The 22483-nt window shown below is 45.7% G+C and overlaps 2 protein-coding genes across 2 annotated transcripts in view; one reads left to right on the forward strand and one right to left on the reverse strand.

Annotated features, from left to right (window-relative positions):
* Window positions 1-22483, forward strand: part of LOC106602757 (catenin alpha-2) — a 672188-nt gene that overhangs the window by 454877 nt on the left and 194828 nt on the right. The gene's annotated exons all lie outside the window — the stretch shown is intronic.
* Window positions 7995-11718, reverse strand: lrrtm1 (leucine rich repeat transmembrane neuronal 1). Its single transcript, XM_014195598.3, has one exon. It carries the CDS (start codon window positions 10355-10357, stop codon window positions 8774-8776), a length of 1584 nt encoding a protein of 527 aa, XP_014051073.1. The 5' UTR covers window positions 10358-11718; the 3' UTR covers window positions 7995-8773.

Consider the following 22483-nt stretch of genomic DNA (forward strand, 5'->3'; position numbering starts at 1 on the left):
AATACATGTTTAACACAATTACTGTGTCGGCACATTTAACACAGTGTTGAAAAAAATTGATTAAAACAAATGAGCTGTCTGAATTCAACCTCGATGTTCAACATGACCGAATGAACTTGTTGCTTTCCTCTGTCCAGGGTATAGATATCTGAAAACAACTCACATCAAAACAACAGGATTTGAACTCGGCTTGACCTCATTCAATCATATCCATGTCCATCTGTAGGTAGTATGGATCCAACATGAAGCTGCCGGGCAACCCCGGATAAAGCTTATAGTACTCCAGCCGAACCTTAGAGATAACATCTCTCTCTATGACCAAAACACTTGTCATAATAGCTCTCTGCTTCATATCTGATAATACAGTATATATTGTAATCCCAGTTTATAAGTGACTCTGTGGACTGTAGACCCCCACAGATGCAGGCCCAGCTGTTGCCATGTTTTAGCTCACTGGCTCTGACCCAGCTATTCTATCATCATGTTTTATGCACCACCGGATGTTAACAATAGCATACACACAGTGTCCACACGAAGTGTAGTGTCGTGGTTATGTTGTCACACACACGCACACGCACGCGCCCACACACACACACACACACACACACACACACACACACACACACACACACACACACACACACACACACACACACACACACACACACACACACACACACACACACACACACACATACACATACACACATTGCCTTTATGGCTCTCTCCCACTGTCTAAATCAGTCTATATGATGAAAACAGAGCAGTGCTGCCTTCATGTCGTAGCTAGCCTACACTCACTCACCCGCCCCTTGTAGTGTAGACACACAAACTTGTAGTGTATTCAAGGTTTAAAAAGTCCTCTTAAGTTTGGAATTTCCACTTAATAATGTCAGACTTGATTTGCCCAAACAAAAAATGTATCAACCCCTACAAAGAATGACCATTCATTATAATCCACATGATAATTCCCATTTCCTGTTGCTGCAGGATTTTTGTTCCTGTTGCAGCAAACTGGCTCAAGTTAAGATCCTACATCTGTACAACGTTAGTTAGTGGCTGGAGAATAGAATGGAATGGAATAGAATAACTTCATTTTTCCCAGAGGGTGAAATAGTGTTAAGTTGCATTCTATTTGTTCTTGATGGTAACGAGAAAGACAGCGAGACTGTGAGAATCAATGACGATCATTCCAAAATTGATCCCGATAAACCATTTAAAATTCAATATGGACTCAGCGCCTGGCCCACACGCTGTTGTCATCGTAACTCATCAGCGGCCCCACCACACACCGCTGTAACCCGCCACCACTTGGTGATTTTGCCACCTATCCGATGATGAGTAGGTATGAGGCATTTATTATGCACGGCAGGGCCCCAATGAAACAACAGGAAGTTAGGTTAATTCATTCGTTAAGTATTATTTCTGTGGACTTGACACCCACACACGGATGCACAGACAGACACGCCCACACACACACTTCCCCTAACCACTACCCCCTCCTAATCACATGGCGTAAACCATTTCCTGGAAGAATGGTGATTGGCTTAGAGCAGACCGAGTCTCTGTAAATGCCACATAACCACTCACCTTTACAACACAGTCAGTGACGATTTCCTTATAATCCCTCACTCAGACGTTGATTGAACCCGCAATGTGAACAGCACAGAAGACCGCTGCTGACCTGACTGACTAGTCACACATCATTGTGTCAGCGGTGTTGGGACCATAGAATTAGAATGAGTAGAGTGGGCACTCCCATTCAGGTCAATTATACCATAGTGTGTGGACAGACGGCCATTTTCAGTGTCTCCATAGGAGCGTTATATTTCTATGACCGTTATTATACTCCTGTGTGTCGCTCCTACTACAGTAGTTATAGTAATGGAGCACGTTATTATCTCTCAGGGGGAAATTTGTTTTACAGCAGAATCACCCATTAAAACACAACAGATGTTACACAAGAAGTAAGACACAATGTACGCAATGAGCCACACGAGGCCTATGATGTGACCCTGCTGGTCGGGGTTTGTGTTACCAGATGTCTATTGGCTCCTGAACTGTATGAATGACCCTGAACGTTCAAGGTGTTGCGCTGTGTTAGTCAGATGGGTTGTCTATGACATTTACATGACCCCGTCATTAAAGGTGTTGAAATTGTCGGAGACTCCAGTCACCCAAGTTATGTACGGTTTTCTCTGCTACCACACGGCAAGCGGTACCGGAGCGCCAAGTCTAGGACCAAAAAGCTCCTCAACAGCTTCTACCGCCAAGCCATTAGACTGCTGAGCTATTCATAAAATTGCCACCGGACAATTTACATTGACCCCCCTCCTTTTGTACACTGCTGCTACTCACTGTTTGTTTGTTATACCTATGCATAGTCACTTCGCCCCCACCTACATGTACAGATTACCTCAACTAGCCTGTACCCCCACACACTGACTCGGTACCGGTGCCCCCTGTATATAGCCTCGTTATTGTTAATCTTATTGTGTTACTTTTTATTATTACTTTTTATTTTAGTCTACTTGGTAAATATTTTCTTCTTCTTGAACTGCACTGTTGGTTTAGGGCTTGTAAGTAAGCATTTCACAGTAAAGTCTACACTTGTTGTATTCAGCACATGTGACAAATACAGTTTGATTTGATTTGTGTTAGTCAGATGGGTTGTCTATGAAGTAGTACATGACCATTCATTAAGGTGTTGCACTGTGTTAGTCAGATGGGTTGTCTATGAAGTAGTACATGACCATTCATTAAGGTGTTGCACTGTGTTAGTCAGATGGGTTGTCTATGAAGTAGTACATGACCATTCATTAAGGTGTTGCACTGTGTTAGTCAGATGGGTTGTCTATGAAGTAGTACATGACCATTCATTAAGGTGTTGCACTGTGTTAGTCAGATGGGTTGTCTATGAAATAGTACATGACCATTCATTAAGGTGTTGCAGTTTTTACATTTGAGTAATTTAGCAGACGCTCTTATCCAGAGCGACTTCCAGTAGCGAGTGGATCCATTTTTCATACTGGTCCCCTGTGGGAATCGAACCCACAACCCTGTCGTTGCAAGCGCCATGTCCCACCAACTGAGCCACACGTTAGTCTGTGTTAGCCAGATGTATTGTCTCTATGACATTTATGTGACCCTGTCGTTTAAGGTATTGTTTTGTGTGTGTTACATGTGTTATCCAGATATGTCATGTGATGGATGGGTCTGTGTTAGCCGGATGGGTTGTGACAGCCACCACACTGTGTTTAACGTGATCTACGCTAGTTGTTACCTGTGTTGTGTTTCACGTGATCTACGCTAGCTGTTAGCTGTGCTGTGTTTAACGTGATCTACGCTAGCTGTTAGCTGTGTTGTGTTTCACGTGATCTACGCTAGCTGTTAGCTGTGCTGTGTTTAACGTGATCTACGCTAGCTGTTAGTTGTGCTGTGTTTAACGTGAACTACGCTAGCTGTTAGCTGTGCTGTGTTTAACATGATCTACGCTAGCTGTTAGCTGTGCTGTGTTTAACGTGATCTATGCTAGCTGTTAGCTGTGCTGTGTTTAACGTGATCTACGCTAGCTGTTAGCTGTGCTGTGTTTAACGTGATCTACGCTAGCTGTTAGCTGTGCTGTGTTTAACGTGATCTACGCTAGCTGTTAGCTGTGCTGTGTTTAACGTGATCTACGCTAGCTGTTAGTTGTGCTGTGTTTAACGGGATCTACGCTAGCTGTTAGCTGTGCTATGTTTAATGGGATCTACGCTAGCTGTTAGCTGTGCTGTGCTGTGTGTTGAGCTCTGCTGGGTCTCTGTCTGCTCTGAGAGGTGTGGGGGAGCCTTTAGAGTTGGTCCGTGTCATTCCTGTTCACACATAGTAACATCCTGCAGTCTGTTTCACACACACACACACACACACACACACACACACACACACACACACACACACACACACACACACACACATAGCTTGGAGACAGGGGTTTCAAAACCCGTTAACAAGTGCATTACCCAATCACCACACATCCCTCCATACCCCTCTCCTCCTCTTTTCAACACAGCTGTGCTCTCCGACGTACAGAAATAATTGTCACGCTTCTTCGTACGATTTCCATTTCAAACAGAACCATTATCAAACTTTATCCCCCACCGAAACCCTCCCAACCCCAGACACGATGCGAGCGGAATCGGGCCAATCTGCCCCTTACTGTCTCTTCTCCTCCATCACCATGGCTAATTAGCTTCCATATCAATAAACCATTATTATTCCCTTCTCGCCCTCCCATAGACAGTCAATAGCCATAGCATGAACGTGTAAATTTTTTTCAAAGAGTATGGAATCAGAGGATCATCAGGTAATCAGGGAAGCGAGTCCATTTGGTAAACCAGTCATCTGTGTTAGTATTGATTCTGCTCAGTGTCATCAATCAGGTTGTTAATAATGGGAGGTCATAGGAGAGTGATACGCCCTGTTGGGGGGCGATGACCCCTTGTCTGAGACGATCAACAAACACCTGCAGGTTCCTCCAAACAGTGTGTGAGAGAGAGAGAGAGAGAGAGAGAGAGAGAGAGAGAGAGAGAGAGAGAGAGAGAGAGAGAGAGAGAGAGAGAGAGAGAGAGAGAGAGAGAGAGAGAGAGAGAGAGAGAGAGAGAGAGAGAGAGAGAGAGAGAGAGAGAGAGAGAGAGACAGTTAGAGAGAGAGAGAGAGAGAGAGACAGTTAGAGAGAGACAGTTAGAGAGAGAGAGACAGTTAGAGAGAGAGAGACAGTTAGAGAGAGAGAGAGAGAGAGAGAAAGAGGCCTGGAGTCTTTAAGGACCACTCTTTCAAATATGCAGACCCCTTTCCCTGTCCCTCCCTACCTCCTGCCCCCCCCCCCCCCCCCCCCCCCCATTGTTTGTTAGAAAGACTGACACAAAATGGAGATGCCAACAGTAGCATGTGCGTCAAGGCATCATCGAATATTTATACAAATAAATCAGGACAACGCAGCCTAAATATAGGCCCGGCAGTTTGCACGATTTGAGGGGCTATCAGGCAAGAAGATGAATAAGACAGAATATAAGAGAATAAGATGATAAGCAAATGACTGTCAGTATATTGCATATCTCACATCTCGCTATGCTGTGTCTCTTTGCCCTGCTCTGCTCGGCTGTATCGGTCGGTGGCTAGCCTACTTAGCATACAGATGTCATGCCTAGTTATGATTCACGGCCATTTTGGATTTCAAAGTGGGCTGCCCGGTCGGGAGATATCATGAATACGAAGTAGATCATGAATCTGAAATGGCAAATTCCGCTGTTGTCGCCGGTTGTTGTTGTTTTTCTCTTGAGCGGCTCCACACACAAAAAAAAGACTGCACATTTTAGTTGAGTTATTGCTCCCGTCTTGTTGCTTTTTTGTTTTTTCTCCTGGTCTAAGTGTTCCACTCTGTGAAAGCCTCGTATTTTAGATATCAGAATAGATGTAGGTTGGTACTGTACAGTTTACGCATGGCACTGTATACACAAGAGTTTAGTGTACATGATATTGTTTAACGGCAACCATTCACCCATGGGGCCTACAGATGTAGTATCTTAATTTGATCACCTCGTTGCAGGAGAACTTTCCTGCAATGCAGGAAATGTAAAAGTTGTAGTGGATTTGAGGTTTAAAAAATGTAATTAAATGTAACAATTCACATTTCCTGTTGCTGCAGGATTATTTTCTTGCTGTAGCAAACTGGCTCAAGTGAAGATACTACATCTGTAGACAGGCTAAAGTTCAGGCTTTAGTACAATAGTAGAGGCTTGTACAGCCTATACAAAAGGCTGAATGGAAAAAAACGTAACCTTTCTAGTTAGCGTTTGAGAATATCTCACCTTTGCACCCCTCATAAGGCACAAGCAACTATACATTTATATTAAAGTGAAGGTATCACAATATGCCTAAGGTACATCGACAGTGTTACATACTGTATGTCATTGGTTAGTTTGAATGTATCTGTCTGTTTGCTGTTTGCGTCAAGGTAGGTGGTTGGAATGCAGTGATTATTTGATTTCATGTTAGAGACGTCATCATTTGTCCTCCCAGGACATACAGCGTGTTATTAGGTTTTTGTGTCACGCTACTGTAACTCTGCAACATCACTCCAACAACACATCCCCATCACACACATACCCATTTACACACACACTAACAAATGTATAAATCTGCCTATATTTGCCACTGTACAAATGTATGTGGAGTAGGACATATACACACTCAGTCTTGCATAGCTAACATTGTGGGGACACACAATTCAGTCCCATTCAAAATCCTATTTTCCCTAACCCGAAATCTAACCCTAATCTTAACCCCAAAACCTAACATTAACCCTAAAACCTAACACTAACCCTAACACTAGCTTCTAACCATAACCCTAATTCTAATCCTAACACTAACCCTAACCTTAATCCTAACACTAACCCTAACCTTAATTCTAAAAGCTAACATTAACCCTAACCCTAGCTCCTAACCCTAACCCTAATTCTAATCCTAACGCTAATTCTAACCTTAACACTACACCCCCTAGAAATAGCATGGTTAGTTTACTGTTCTTGCGGGGACTTCACGCACGCACGCACGCACGCACACACACGCACGCACGCACGCACACACGCACACACACACACACACACACACACACACACACACACACACACACACACACACACACACACACACACACACACACACACACACACACACACAGGCTTACACCTCAGACACTACTCTCTCCGTTTCTGTCTCTTTAGTTACAACAACAGCATGTGCACAGTGCCATCATATCAATATAGAAACACACACTGACACAGTAGGCTGTATGTAGACACACGCAGTCACACACACAGCAATATACAATCCAACTCATACAATCACACACACTTGAACATACACACACCACACGTATGCGTGCAATCGTAATGTGACACTGTGCAGAAGCTCTGAGTCTAGTGTCTTTTCTCCCTCCCTCTTTCCTTCCTTCCCTCTCTCCCTCCTTCCTTCCATTCCTGGTGATGTTAGGACACTAGAGAGCAGCCTACACCTTCTTTCTGCCGCCTCCGCAATTACTCCTTTCCTCAGCTATCACTCATTTCTCTCCCCCTAGCAGCACCTACATGTCGATTGTCGACTGGTGCAAGAAACCAAACCCCTCTGTCAACGCATCTTTCACTCACACAATGAGGAACAAACAGAGAGAAAAATATCCCCAAAATAGCCTTGTATTAAAAGAACAAGTGTTTCAACATTACACGCAAAACATAGTCAGGAAATCCATCGGCCCCGGGCATGTGTCATGTCATGTGTTACTGGTGTCTCTTTAAGAAAGATATTTTAGAATATTTGTTCTATATTTTAGAAGATTTTTTTTCTATATTTTCGAATCCGTTTTGATTTGAATAGTGTCGGGCTAGGCGTTTTCTTCCTCCTTTTGATGTGTCCCACGTGGTGAAAGGAAGGCATAGCTCTAGCAATGACAGCCAAGCGGCAGTGAAGGAGGAAAAGCAGAGCTTTTAAGATCTCTCAGACCATGATGATCTCGCTCTCTGCTTCCGCCTGCGTCGTCTGTGTGGATGTTTTGGACAACACACACATTGATCATGTGAAAATACGCCACCTGATTGGAAAGTGTCAGATCAATTTTAATCTGGAAAGGATAGAGGAGAGGGAGGGGAAGTGTGGGGGGGGGGGAATTCGGGAGAAGCAACCACAACATCTATAGCGAGCCAGAACATTGAATGCCCCCCTCACTCACAAATAGGGAATGAGGGATCAAGAAAAGATCTGATATTCCTATTGGAGAGGGTTTAACATTTGAAATGAAGTACGGCTAGGTTAACCCTCTGGCCCCTTGTCTTTTTACCCAACGAGAGATACTGCAGTAGGCACGCCAGACAAATGCTCTCTCTCTTCCTACCACCAACGCGAGCACTGCATCTCTTTTCATAATCCACCCCTCTCCCAAAGGTTCCTTACAACACAAGGGCTTTACTGTGAATAGCAATTCATTTATTTAAACATGGTATTTTTTTTTGTAGTTTACAAAAGAAATAGGATAGCATCTAGCATCTTTTTTTTTTCCCACTCTTGCTTTTTAAACATATTTTACACAGAATTGATCATCTTTATCATTTGTTTAATAATCCAACTTTGCATTATTGTTGTATTCTTTTGTTGTTGTCGTCGTCGTTGTATTACCACAATAAAAATGGTGTATTTATGGCTGGCCAGTAAGTCCCCAGTTGGTCTTTAGACAATAGCAGAATATCCTGAAGTAAGAAAGACTCATTTAAAGCTGAAATAATATCCACTCCTGGTGTAGAGAAGAAGAAGAATAAGAAGAAGAAGAACAGGAAGAAGATGAAACCATTGGTGCCTACAAACATAGTAATCCTCTCTGGAGTTTCTGTATAAAGTCAACATAATATTCCATCTCTGGTGATTCTGTGCGTCAAGTCAACAGGCACAATAGAGTCTGGTCTCCATAGTGTCCATAGAGGCCCTTCAGATCCACAGCAATTAATCCACGGTCTCAGTCAGTCCTCCCCCTTTCTCCTCCACAGTAGGGGGGCGAGCAGCACAGTGTGACACAGTGTAAATAGTGTCCATAGCAGAATCCCTGGTTCAAACCTCACTTATACAACCCCAACCCACCCAATATATCCCATATATCTTAAAAGGGTCTCCGTGGTTGTCCATATTATCCACACAAACACACGTAAACACACACATATCCATACACACACACACAAAGGGTTGGGTCGGGTCAGACCTCACACTCCCGGGAGGGCTGCTGCTGGCAGGTGCAGGAGCCATACTCGTTGATGATGACCAGGGCCCCCTCGATGTGGTTGGGCTTGTAGTCGACGTAGTACTCCGGCGTGGACATGGTGGCCATCTGCTGCATGCTCTGCTTCTGCTTCTGCTTGCGCCGATGGCTGCTGAAGCACTGGCGCACCTGCCGCACTCCCGCCGGGAAACACTTCCAGGTCACGTAGAGCATCAGCACCACGATGAGGAAGGAGAAGATGAGTGCCATGGTGCCCGTCACCACCTTGTGGATCTGCATGGTGCTGTCTATGTCGTCGAGGTTAGCCACGGTCACGGTGAAGGAATTGGTGACCACTGCGCCGCCCTCGGCGGCTGGCGGATCGTAGGGGTTGGCCGTGGGGCCTCCCCGGGCCTGGTCCTTGGTGGTGTAGCCGGGGTACCAGCCCATGGTCGTGGTGGCCTGGTCGATGCCGTCCTCGCACAGCTGGAAGGCGTAGACGGCGTCCAGTACGTCCTCGCCCTGCGCCACGTCCGGGCTGGAACACAGCAGCTGGCTGTCCCGCTGGCCCCGGAAGGCGCTCAGCCACTGGGCCAGTGCGCACACGTTGCGGCTGCATTCCCACTCATTGCCTGCCAAAGTGATGCTGCCCAGGGATGACCATGAATCCAGGATGCGCTGCTCCACGGCCGTCAGCCGGTTGGCGTCCAGCATGAGGGCCTTGAGGTTGGGCACGCTCTCGAAGACGTGTGGCTCAATGTATGCGATCTCATTGGCCGACAAGTCAATCTTCTCCAGGAAGGGCCAGGTCCAGTCCAGGGTGCTGACCACAACGGTGGCCCGGTTGTTGCGCATGTAGAGCGTGCGCAGCGAGATGAGGCGGGGAAAGTGGGCCAGGTTGACTTTGACCAGCTCGTTGTGCTCCAGGTGCAGCTCGGTGAGCTTGAAGAGCCCGGCAAAGGAGTTCCGCGCCAGGCTCTGAAGCTGGTTGTAGCCCAGGTCCAGGAACTGCATGCTCCGGCAGTCCTGGAAGATCCTCACTGGGACAAACTTGAGGGCGTTGTAGCGCAAATGCAAATTGGTTAGCTTCCTCAGGCCGTGGAACAGGTCGGGTTCCAGCGCCTGCAGCCTGTTGTACGATAGGTCCAGGATGCGCAGGTTGGGGAGGGGCCTGAAGGTGCCGTTGGGCAGGCTCTCGATATGATTGGTGCTCAGGTCGAGCTCCTTGACCCGGCGCAGCCTGTCGAAGGTGCCCTCCTCCACCACGTCGATGTTGTTATGATCCAAGTAGAGCCAGGTAAGCTGCGACAGGCCAGCGAAGTGGCCCTCGCGCAGCTCCGTCAGGTTGTTCTCGCGCATGGACAGGCCCAGGGCGCTGCTCAGGTTGCGTGGAACGTCGGTGAGATTGAGCCCCTCGCAGTAGAGCAGCTTGCTGTCGCAGCGGCATAGACGGGGGCAGACGCCCTCCACCGATGGGACCATTTTGAGCATGATGCCCAGCAAGCACCACAGCAACAGTATCAACCCAGGGGGCTTCCTCAGGGGCCACTTTAGGTACAAGCCTATTAGAAGGAAATCCATCAGCCTGAAAATCCTCGGATAGTTCCGCAGAGAAAATGTCCATTGGAATCGTTCCGGTATTATTCTGTCATGGTTCACATCGTAATTTGTAATCTCTCCCCGGCAGGAAACCAGCTCTTGTATTTTTTTTGTATTCCCTTTCTTGTAGTGAATTGTGTTGTGCGTGTGTGTTTTTTTCCCCAAGGTATTTACTTATAGAAAGGAAGAGGAATCCAGTGTGGGGAAAAAAAAGAAAGGAACAGGGGAGAGGGATAAAGGGCAAGTCACTTTGCTCATGTTAGATATCAGGGGGCAAGATGCGAGCAGAGGCGGGTAAAAAATGCTTTCTTCACCGAGCGATCACGTATGAAAGGAATCCTACTCACCCCTATCCAGAGACGGACATCCCCTATTCAGCGACTTCCTTTGTGCCCACACTAATTATGTGTGAATCTAAAAAAGGACCCCAGTGTGGTACAAATTTGCTCCCCCCCCCTCGTCCTTTTCAGCCAGAATACCAGATCCTGGCAGGCTTACAATGTCTTAGTTCTCCTCGTGTGAAAGAAGCCAGAAAAGACCCAAGGAATCCAAGTGGATGCTGGTTAGGAAGTGCAAGTTCCCTGCTCGGCTGCATGCATGAGTGCCGTGCCTCCTCGCTCTCTCTCTCGCTCGCTCTCTCCCTCCTGCTCCTCTGCAGTCACTACTGCTGCGATGATCCAGAGAGGAGAACAGAGGAAAAACCAAGCCAACCAAGAAAGGAGAGGAAAAGACTAACTCAAAACTCTCTCTTTTTCTTTTCTTCTTACCCCCTCTCGATAAAGACTGGGGGCAGATCTGTCAACACAAATTACCGTCCGTCACTTGAAGCGATCGCTGACCTGCACGGCTTAAATCCAGTCAACTCTGTCATTATTATTTCAGTGACCGACCGGCGCGCTTCAGAAAATATGTATTGGAAGGATAAGGATGGGTAATGCCAGGGTCTCTCTCTCTCTCTCTCTCTGTTCCCCCCTTAGTTTTTTCTACTTTCTTTTTAGTATCCTTCTTTTAGATCCCCTCTTATCTCCTGTGAGAAGCCCTTTGACTCCTGCGTCCTCCTGTCTTTTGGGTTCTGTTCATATCCACTTGTGGTGTTTTTTCCCTGGTCGGCTGGAGGGAGTTTGCTGGTGGAGGCTGGAAGGCTGAGAGGCTGAAGAGGCTGCTAGTAGGGAGGCAGAGGCGGTGTGTGACAGGGATGGAGAGGAGAGGCAGAGCACTCTTCACTTCGATCCCTCGCTTGCAGCAGACTAGTGTACTGGCAGAGCATGCAGAGGCACCGTCTGTTCACTGAGTGTCGTAAGCCACTCACAATTCAGACTGGCCCCACTCTCTCTCTCTCTCTCTCTCTCTCTCTCTCTCTCTCTCTCTCTCTCTCTCTCTCTCTCTCTCTCTCTCTCTCTCTCTCTCTCGCTTGTTCGTTCACTCACTCTCTCTCTCCCTCTACCCTCCACCTTCTTCTATCTCTCTGTCTCTCTCTCTCTCTCTCTCTCTCTCTCTCCCTCTCTCTCTCGCTCGATTTTTCTCAGTGTTTGAAACATTTCCATATTCAAAAGGGGCCGGGCTTAAAACTGGGGCTTTATTGAAGCACAGAATCAGAATCTCTCTCTCTCTCTCACCCTCCCAGTAATGAATTGAAACAAGCCATCTTCAATATCTGCTTCTTCTCTTCTTGTAGAATCCAGTCTCCCTCATTATTGCTGATTAATATTTCACTAAGGATGGAAAGGATGTTCTATATGCATTCTATCCCGCCAGCTGAGAAATGTGCCAAACTCCTGGCTGAACCAATGGGGCTGATGCTGCATAATTACATAACAATGCAGATGCCATAATAATAATGATAAGATTTATGATTTGTGATCGAACCAATGTTATTATAGGCAGTGATTATACACACTTATTCACATGTAATGGTAACTTATGCAGCTGTACAGTTTATAGTGCCTCATTTGAATATGGTGTACAGTGCCTTCGGAAAGTATTCAGACACTTAGATTTTTTTCACATTTTGTTATGTTACTGCCTAATTCTAAAATGGATTACATTTAAAAAAAAATCCTGAGCAATTTACACACAATACCCCATAATGACAAAGCGAAAACAGGTTTGTAGAATCTTTTGCAATTGTATTAAATATAAAAACAGAAATACTTATTTATATAAGTATTCAGACCCTTTGCTATGAGATTCAAAATTGCGCTCAGGTGCATCCTGTTTCCATTGATCAGCCTTGAGATGTTTCTACAACTTGATTGGAGTCCACCTGTGGTAAATTCAATTGATTGGACATGATTTGGAAAGGCACACACCTGTCTATATAAGGTCCCACAGTTGATAGTGCATGTCAGAGCCAAAACCAAGCCATGAGGTTGAAGGAATTGACCGTAGAGCTCCAAGACAGAATTGTGTTGAGGCACAGATCTGGGGAAGGGCACCGAAAAATGTCTGCAGCTTTGAAGGACCCCAAGACTACAGTGGCTTCCATCATTCTTAAATGGAAGAAGTTTGGAACCAGCTAGAGCTGGCTGCAAGGCCAAACTGAGCAATCGGAGGTCACGAAGGTCACTCTGACAGAGCTCTAGGCAACTAAAGACGCTCAGACCATGAGAAACAAGATTCTCTGGTCTGATGAAACCAAGATTGAACTATTTGGCCTGAATGCCAAACGTCTGGAGGAAACCGGGCACCATCCCTACGGTGAAGCATAGTGGTGGCAGAATCATGCTGTGGGGATTTTTTTCAGAGGCAGAGACTGGGAGGCTAGTCAGGATCGAGGCAAATATGAATGGAGCAAAGTGCAGAGAGATCCTTGATGAAAACCTGCTCCAGAGTGGTCAGGACCTCAGACTGGGGCATAGGTTCACCTTCCAACAGGACAATGACCCTAAGCACACAGCCAAGACAACACAGCAGTGGCTTTGGGACAAGTCTCTGAATGTCCTTGAGTTGCCCAGCCAGAGCCCGGACTTGATCAACATGTCTGGAGAGACCTGAAAATAGCTGTGCAGCAACGCTCTATATCCAACCTGACAGAGCTTGAGAGGATCTGCAGAAAGGAATAGGAGAAACTCCCCAATTACAGGTGTGCCAAGCTTGTAGCCGCAAATCCAAGAAGGCTGTAATCGCTGCCAAAGGTGCTACAACAAAGTACTGAGTAAAGCGTCTGAATACTCATGTAAATGTATTATTTCATAAAAAGGAAAAAAATTATACATTTGCAAAAAATACTAAAAACTTGTTTTTGTTATGTCATTATGGGGTATTGTGTGTAGATTGATGAATTTAAGAATAAGGCTGTAACGTAACAAAATGTGGAAAAAGTCAAGGGGTCTGAATACTTTCTGAATGCACTATATGTATGGCAGCATTACCTTACATTACCCTGCTGTGGATGCTTCTGTTTTTAGGGACCAAACCAACCAGCAATTTATATTACCCCAGTTGGTCTAAACATTTTATGTCATTTTTTTCTTCCTTTTTTTCTTTTGAAGAGCAGAAGTGCAATGACCATAGCATGGTGAGAGTATGGTTCCCATATGTCATAGGGGTTTGCCGACTCTACGATTCACACACTGTGATTATGCTCTTTGCATTGATATATTCTAGCTTTTATTTCCTTGTTGTCACACCCTGACCAGGTGAACTCGGGTATTTTGGGTCAGGGTGTGTCATGTTGGGTATTTTTCCTGGGTTTATTTTCTATGTTTGCGTTATAGCCTTGTGTTAGCTCTATGGGGTTTATTTCAATGTTGGGTTCTGTCGATTCCCAATCAGAGACAGCTGTCGCTAGTTGTCTCTGATTGGGATCACATTTAAGTTCCTCTTTCCCCCACGCTGTTTGTGGGGTGTTGTCTCTTTGTGTTTGAGCAAGTAACGTATCGGCCTTGTCTTGGTTTTGTGTACGTGTTTATTTTCAGTGTAAAGAATAAACATGTGTTCGCTCCCAGCTGCGTTTTGGTCCGCTTCCTCATCACCCGATGAGGAAGCGAAAAGAGTCAAACCAAACTAGATTACGTAAATCTGCATTTGGTAACACTGAATGCTGCCTGCCATGTCTCTTTCACCACGGTTGTTTGAGGACCCGGCTGTCCAGTGTGAGTACAGATTTGATCTGTTGCCATTTAGAGACGGACAGTGTAACATAATATTTTCCTCTCAGGAGGTCCCCACGCTCCCAGCTCCTAGGGTTCCCTGGTTCATGGACCCCGTCTGTCTTTCCCAACCCTTGTCATCTCACTCCCGTTAAATTCCAAGGACAATGAGCTGTGACAAATCTGACGATTTGGTCCCTTACATGACGTAATCATTCCCTCCCTCCCTCCCTCCCTCCCTCCCTCCCTCCCTCCCTCCCTCCCTCCCTCCCTCCCTCCCTCCCTCCCTCCCTCCTTTCTGACAGCAGACATAACTTTTATATCATGCCTCCTTGCTGGGCGTTCTGCTGTGAAATAAAGGATTTAATCAGGAAGTAAAAAGTGCTATGTCGGCCCTGACTCATCTGGTAATTGGCGTGTCGGTCTGTCTACACAGAAGACTAGGGAAACATCGTCAGCAGCTAGCGAGGGTTACTATACCAGGGCTCGTATTCATAAAGTGTCTAATAAAGAATGGTGATCTTGGATCAGTTTTGCCTTTTTTTTATCATAATGAAGATGATAATATGGACGGGGGGACCTGATCCTAGATCTACACTCCTACTCTGAAACTCTAAATGAATATTTGTCTAAGAAAAGCCATCAACAGCTCCTAGACCTGGGTTTACTAGCGGCAGTTATAGGAAAGTTAGACGGCGACAGAGAACCTACTCTCACCTTTGCTTTACCTCTGCTGTCACTCACTTCTCATTCATAATTAAGTAACCGATTTAACTGACATTCGCGACTGACATATTCACACTGCAGCTATTCCAACAAAGATTAGCCAATTTGAAGGAGCAGAGTCGTGCTGTTTTGAGCTCTGAATGCCAAAGACTTATCTTGAGTACTCGTTAATGATGCTCCACTGAAACATGTTCCTTCGCCTTCTTATGGTTTGTTTTTTGCTGTTTTCACGCCTTGAGAGTGGTGCCTCTGCAAAGCGTTCACAGTGGGAAGAGACATATAATGCGCCGGGAGGGGAGAAATAAAACTATGGAATGTGGATGACGTCTCCCAGTCAGATATATCTCTTTCCTGCTCGTCTACCTCAGCCCATTTCTCTTCAGCCCCGTAATGGATGGATGGCTGCACCAGCTAATGAGTTTGTAGCACCGTAATGACTTAACACAGCAAACAGGAGATAGGAGTAACCGAGCCATCCGTTTTAGACTTTTTAAGAGGTTGTGGATATGGAGAGAGCACACACAACCATGCATGCACCTATACACAAGCGCAACTCCTATTAAAGATGGGCGGTGGGTGCAGATAGGCATCTCGACTCATCTCAACGATAACCTTCATTTGTTCCTTCAAACCACGCCATTGATTCTTCTGCTGGGGTTGACTCAACTAGAGGGAGGATAGCAGCGTTTGGGTAACTAGGGCATTACCCTTCCCTCCCCTTCTATTTTGATTCATGAACATTCAAAGAAACCGAGATGATTTTCTGTGTAATTTAGGAAAAGGGGGACATTCGACTGGAGAAAATTGGGTGGAGAACATGGCACGCTTCTTTCGCTGTGGGGACTTCCGCTTCCCCGGAAATGAGACCGAAATGACAGAACGCCGTCTGTGAGCCCAGAGATGAAAAAGCAGAACAAATTAAAACATCTCGAGTGAAATCGCCATCTTTGTGGAAGTAATGTGTGGGCCAGTCAACTTTAGAGAGCGGGAGAGAGAGAGAGACTTTGTATGCCGTGATTCACTCCTGTCTTCTTCGTTTCCTTCCGTTCTGAAAACTGCTGTCACGCTAACCGTGTAGCCCAGAGCAGCTCAGAGCGGATCATCAGGGTGCAGAGAGGCCTACTCATCCATCCCCTGTGAATGCCTACCCATGGGCGGCCAGGGAAGGTCAACATTGGGCCTCTGTGGGACGTAGACAGACGTTCGTGACGAGAGCCCCCACAACAACAACAAAAAAAGTCCCCTTTCGCTCCATTTAAAGGTACTGTCTTTCGAAGGCATGTGAATTTGTGAGCACAAGCACAAAATGTCCTCCAGCAGATGATTTTATTACAAGCTAATTGCTGAACTGTCAACGTTGACAGATATATTCAGTTCATGTTGCCTCATGCTGGAATCCAACCCCCTAACCCTGATGTTTCCTGTGCTCTGACCACGCTCTGACACTCTGAACAACTGGTAACATGTCAGATGTCTTGGTTGCACTGTTGCGCTCAACTACAGTAGCTTTGCATTCTGAAAGAGACTCTCTTCTCCATACATGAAATCCATCTTCATTTGCATTCTGTTTTGTGTTAATATGTGTAGTGTGTCCTTCGCTAGGCTAATGCAAGATTAATCAATGCAAACCACGCTAGGCAGTTACTGAGGACGTGGAATTAACTAATTAATAAGTTGGTGCTTACTATTAATAAAACGTAGATTGTGTTTGTGTTGTTTACATTGGTTATGCGTAATCAGCATACTATTGTATTCCCTTCATGTTTCTGCTGTATTAGTGATTTTAACTACAGTATGCTAACACAATGGATTTACTAAGGACGCTGCCTAGCGAACTTGCGTAATTTATTGCACAAATACTGAACTCTGACGCTATTGCACTCACCAGCCTACCAGCCATGAAACTTTGCAGCCTTAATGTTTAACTCTTGACACCTAGATAGATACATGGGAGTTCATTCCTTCACCAGAGTGTAGATGAGACTCAACAATCTCAAATGGCCACCACTGCCTGGCACTGTAGCGGATGGACATCGACAGACCCTCCGTGATTGAATGGACTAGACACCAGACGCTCACTATAGAGAGTAGCCTGGTTCAACACACATCAATAACTCCAGACTAATGGCTTTAACCTCGTACATTCTCATTAGCTGTCATACCTGGACATGGCTACTAGACGTACTCGATTCCCATTGGGAACGTTGGCTACTCTTCTCACTACACTACCACCAAGGCTCCGTCTCAAATGACACCCTACTGCGCTATCTATGGAATAGGTGGTCTGGTTAAAAGCAGTGGCCTATCTAGAAAGTAGGGTGGTATTTTAAAAACATGTTGCGTTTTGGTAATGCACCGTACACTACTTTGGTAAGGCTGTTTTTGATAGTAGAAGAATGTTGGGAGTGTTATTATCCGTTCCCTAATTTACCCTTAGTCACCTTGGCTCTGCCGAGCCATAGAGATGCTGAATTGTAAGTATCCCTTGAAGAATTACAGCCGTTATGCAATGGTGGTGGTTTCGGCTTAATCATTCTCTTGCAAGTTAATTACACTTGAGCTAGAGGAGAGATCAGCATTTAAGCTTTGTTTACAGCTACGTCTGATTGCCTTTGTCCTTTGCCTTTCTTAGAGTCCCCCTGACGAACATAGCACATTTTTTTCTCGCACCGTCTTTGTCTTTTTTTTGGTGTATCTTGTTTTAAAAGGATATTGGTTGGCTGTCTCAGATTTGTGTCGGGTGCTGTAAAAGCCTGTTGCAATGTTCCCGGCCAATGTCAGATTTCTAATAGTTCCAGAGCCACAAAACCTCCCCCTCGCATGGATAGCTAGCTGCCCATAGCTCTTTCCTCTTGGTTGATAGAACTGCTGATAGCCTCTTGACTGGGGTCTGAGTAGGGTCAACAAATAGCAGCATCGGATACATCCCGTTCTTTTTTCCGCCTCTTTTTCCTCACTTTTCTATTACTTACCCAATGGGTAGAACTGTGGCTTCTTATTGATTCTTGCCCTTGGCAGTAAACCATTTCCAGTGAGTAATTTCTTGTTGGAGGCCACAGCTGGCTCAGGCTGGCTCTCGAGTCCCACCGACCCAAAAGGCTCTACGGCCAAGGCCGTATCTCGGTCCATGAGTAAAAGGGAGGTGCAATTTGGACACACACACACACACGTGCAGTAGTCGTTTGTGTGTGTGTGTGTGTGTGTGTGTGTGTGTGTGTGTGTGTGTGTGTGTGTGTGTGTGTGTGTGTGTGTGTGTGTGTGTGTGTGTGTGTGTGTGTGTGTGTGTGTGTGTGTGTGTGTGTGTATGCTTATGTCTGATAGTACTCAGTACATTCGTACTCAATAAGGGATCACTTGAGTCCTCCTGTTCTTCTGTTAGTGTCGCTGTCTGAAGAGGTCTTCTATCAGTGGAAATCTATGAAACTCTACCCTATCCTCTCCACTTTCTCCACTATGTGTATCACACCATAAAAGGAATAGGGTGTCATTTGAGACCTAGTGTCATCCCTTTTCTTTGAGAGGATTTTATTCAAGTCAGCGTTGTTATGCGAGCCTCTAATTGTTCAGTTGAAATGTTGCCATTTATTAGCGTAGAGCAGAGGTATAACTTTTTCAGCGGGTGCCAGAAACTGCCAGGAATTTGGGCGACCCCACCCCACCATGAATCTAATGACAACCTTAAAATCGGTACATTTCGATTTTCACATCAACAAATAACCTTCAATTCATAACATTTGAATCTCTCTTATCAAAAGTACGAGAACCAATACATATACTGAGCTTTTTTTCATTTCTTTTTTCAAACTATCTTTCTCAAAAATGTTTATATATTGTCCAATAAAATAGTTTGTACTCTTAATTTTTGGAACTCAAATTTGCAACTCCCGACCCGGACTTTGAATACCACTGGCATAGAGGGATACAATGCCATCGGTGCCATCAGATCTGCTTGCTGGGACATTTCATTGGTGAAAACAGTATTGACAGTGAACTTGTCCTCGTGGCAGTAGCTCTTATATGGCAGTGGAAGAGTTTTGTCCTCGTTCAAATTAGCACAACGCTCTAGTCAACCGAGCGAAGCATGTCTATCGAGTACACGTCTCCCAATTATACTCTCCCAATTATGTTCTTTCCAGTGTGATGGAAAGTACCAGTTGTCAGTGGGACAATGTATTTGAGAATCAAAGAGAAAAGTTGCTTTAATAGCAATGTGAAATCCGTAATCTGGAACAGTGTGGACTAGACAAACTATCGAAGATGTTTGTGCAGTAGAGGTTGTATATAGATGGGCTTCACACACATGGCACACACACACACACACACATGGACACACACACACACACACACGGACCCACACACACACACACACACACACACACACACACACACACACACACACACACACACACACACACACACACACACACACACACACACACACGCGCACACACAGAATTATTAACATGACACATCATGAAAGCGACACACAAACAGGCATGATTCCCATGCATATCCCCCCCCCCTTCCCATCCTCCCTTCCCCCTTCACTTAATTACTCCCTCACTGTCCTCCCCGTCTGTCTCTCACTCTGCCTCCGCCTCGTCAGCATCAAATTGAGTTGATAGAGTGGTCTGCCTCGGCCTGCCTCGTCATCAGATTAAGTTGACAGAGGGTTCGCCAGAGACTCGTAATTAACAGCCTCCTGATTACCGATCCATTATTTAAATCCACCATTGGATCAGAGGGAGTTCGGCTTCCTGACGCGCCTCGACAAAACAGGCCAGATGATGATGGCTAATAGGCCCTCTGCTGAGATAATGTGGACAGGCAGGAGAAGGACGGGTGGGGAAGGGGGTCAGCGCACAGAGCTACCCAGAAAGGGGCTGCCGTATGCGGGAAGAGGGGGGGGGGCTGCCATGGAGGGTAACCTCCAGCAGATGGCAATTCCATTCACAAGTCTCAGTTATAGGCTACAGTTGGTAAGCTCTGGGCTGGATGGCTGGGGAGTTTTCTACTGCGGGATGTAGGCCCTGCTTTTGTTGGTTATTGTGAAATGTGAGGATTTATAAGATTTGAATAGCGTTTTCTGATTGGGAGACTTCAATATCAGTACACTCCAAGAAATGGTTGGCAGCCTACTGTATGTGACTAAAGTGCTAGTCATTGTAGCCGCTCATAACTGTACGTGGAGAGAAAAATCATCCTTCCAGCCAGTCAAAATGAAACGTTTGATTACTTAATCAAAAGTGTTTGCCTACGTAGAAACATCTGCCCATCTCCCTCACCCCTTCCCCGCTCCAGAGAAGCCCCGTTATCGACAGGGAGGCGCAGTAAACGAAACAAAAACACCGGGAACACCGGGAGCCTCAGCGGCAACCAGAGCATGTCACGACAGGAACAAGTCTGTCGCCGCGGGTAACACCTCCCCCGAGAGGCGTTCCGGTGTCGATGCTTTGTGTGTGCCTCAGTAAACATCGGCCGGTGCTTGGCAGAGGAAATCAATTTATTCAGCTTCTTCCTCGTCGTCACTGATTGGAGACCAGGCGGTTTCGTGCCAACCATGCAGGTGACAAGGTGCGGTGGTGATGCCCTAATGCTTGTCTTTAACCCATTCACTTTCCATGATAATGATGACCAATTCAGTTTCCCCTCTGCGAATCAATACAGTTTATTCAATCCATGATGCATTGATGCATTCATGGTGCAGGAAATGACTAAAATCTGAGGTTTTGTTTTGTCAGTAGCCTAATTAACAACAGTTAAAGGTCACGATTAAGTCATTATAGAGGGTAACTTGTGTTGAAATACCCCATGTGAGAGGAACATGCCATACCGCACACCCCCGCAGCCCCCGCAAGGTAGGGGGGCCCACAAGCTCTGGGGGCCCATGCACCTGTCATCGATGTCTATTGTTTAAAATTGTATATGTCAATTTGACAGTAAACCCCCCCAAAAAAAGTCATTCATACACCTTTTTCATTTCAATATCGACTAGGAAGCTAAGTGTTTGTTTTCTTGGGTTCAGGAATGCAACTGGAAAAAGTGTCTGAGGCCTTTGTAACTGATTGAAAGTGAGGGGATATTGCGTAGTCATGGTTACAGTGTGATGAGTGGAGCTTACTCAGGTGTTCTACAGCTCCTATCAGGCCGAGAGCCTAATGCTTCTTAGGTAGTTCTTTATGAGTTTTAGTTTAGAAAGCAATTTCTCCAGAAGCGACAGTTACACGGATGGTAAAAACAGCATGATTGCCGTAGCAACGTCAGGGAAACTGTGCAGAAGGGTGTGGTACTTCAAATACGGCAGTTCTGAGACGTCTTCAATTGAGCCTCTCATTCTCCTTAATTGCTGGGGTTCGACACGTTATCGATGGAGATGAAGTGTATATATAAGAAGCACTGGGGACAGGTCGCCTGGATACCGGACACCCTATAAATTGGCAGACGCAAACAGATGATCATCTTTAGCGGTTTGCGATTTCGTTCTGGTGTTTGACTTGTGTGGATGCAATATCAACAGTCCTTTATCTCCAGTATATATTGGCATGCATCATTCAAGACGAAGTTGAAGTTGTGTGCAGCGCAATGGACGCATTAATGCACAATGTCTCCGGAATGAATTTCTGGGATGGCAATACTCAGTATGGAAAATAGTCAGGCACGCAACCTGGACCTGAAGGCCGCGGTGAAAACATTTGCACGCAAAAATGCAAGGCGACGCAGTCGCATACTGTAGCTACTATAGGCCTCTACGTTGTTAGGCTATTTCATGTGTCATTTTTATTTCAAAAAGTTTAGAAATAGCAACTAAATATGGTATATAGCTATAGATAGTAGGCTACACTGCATAATAAGGCAATCCCCGGGGGCCCGACCCTCGGACCAGTGGAGAGGAAGCCCATCTGTTATTTTGTGTGGGTCTATGACTGTACTCTTTTCTGGACCTTGTGGTCTAGCATCCTACATTTGGATGTTCTATCTGTTTTATGCAAATGTGTTCCTGTGTGTAAGTGTGTGTGTATGTGTACCTTTGTCTGTGTATGTGTATGAGTCAGTGTGTATGTATGGATGAGTTCTTCTGTTTATTGTGTCTGCTTCCCAGCGGAATGCTAGGCTATAATAGCACCGGCATCAGAAAAACCCCATATCAAACACCGTGTTTGCGTCCAAAGGCACCCTATTCCCATTATAGTGCCCTACTTTTGGCGGGGAATAGGGTTCCATTTGAGACGCACTCCGTGCTGCTGTTGTGTTTTTAGTGCCTCGCGCCAGTCGACCAGGGGGGAACTTTGTT

This window comes from Salmo salar, chromosome 04, assembly GCF_965601325.2.
Source record: "Salmo salar chromosome 04, fSalSal1, whole genome shotgun sequence".
Taxonomy (NCBI): domain Eukaryota; kingdom Metazoa; phylum Chordata; class Actinopteri; order Salmoniformes; family Salmonidae; genus Salmo; species Salmo salar.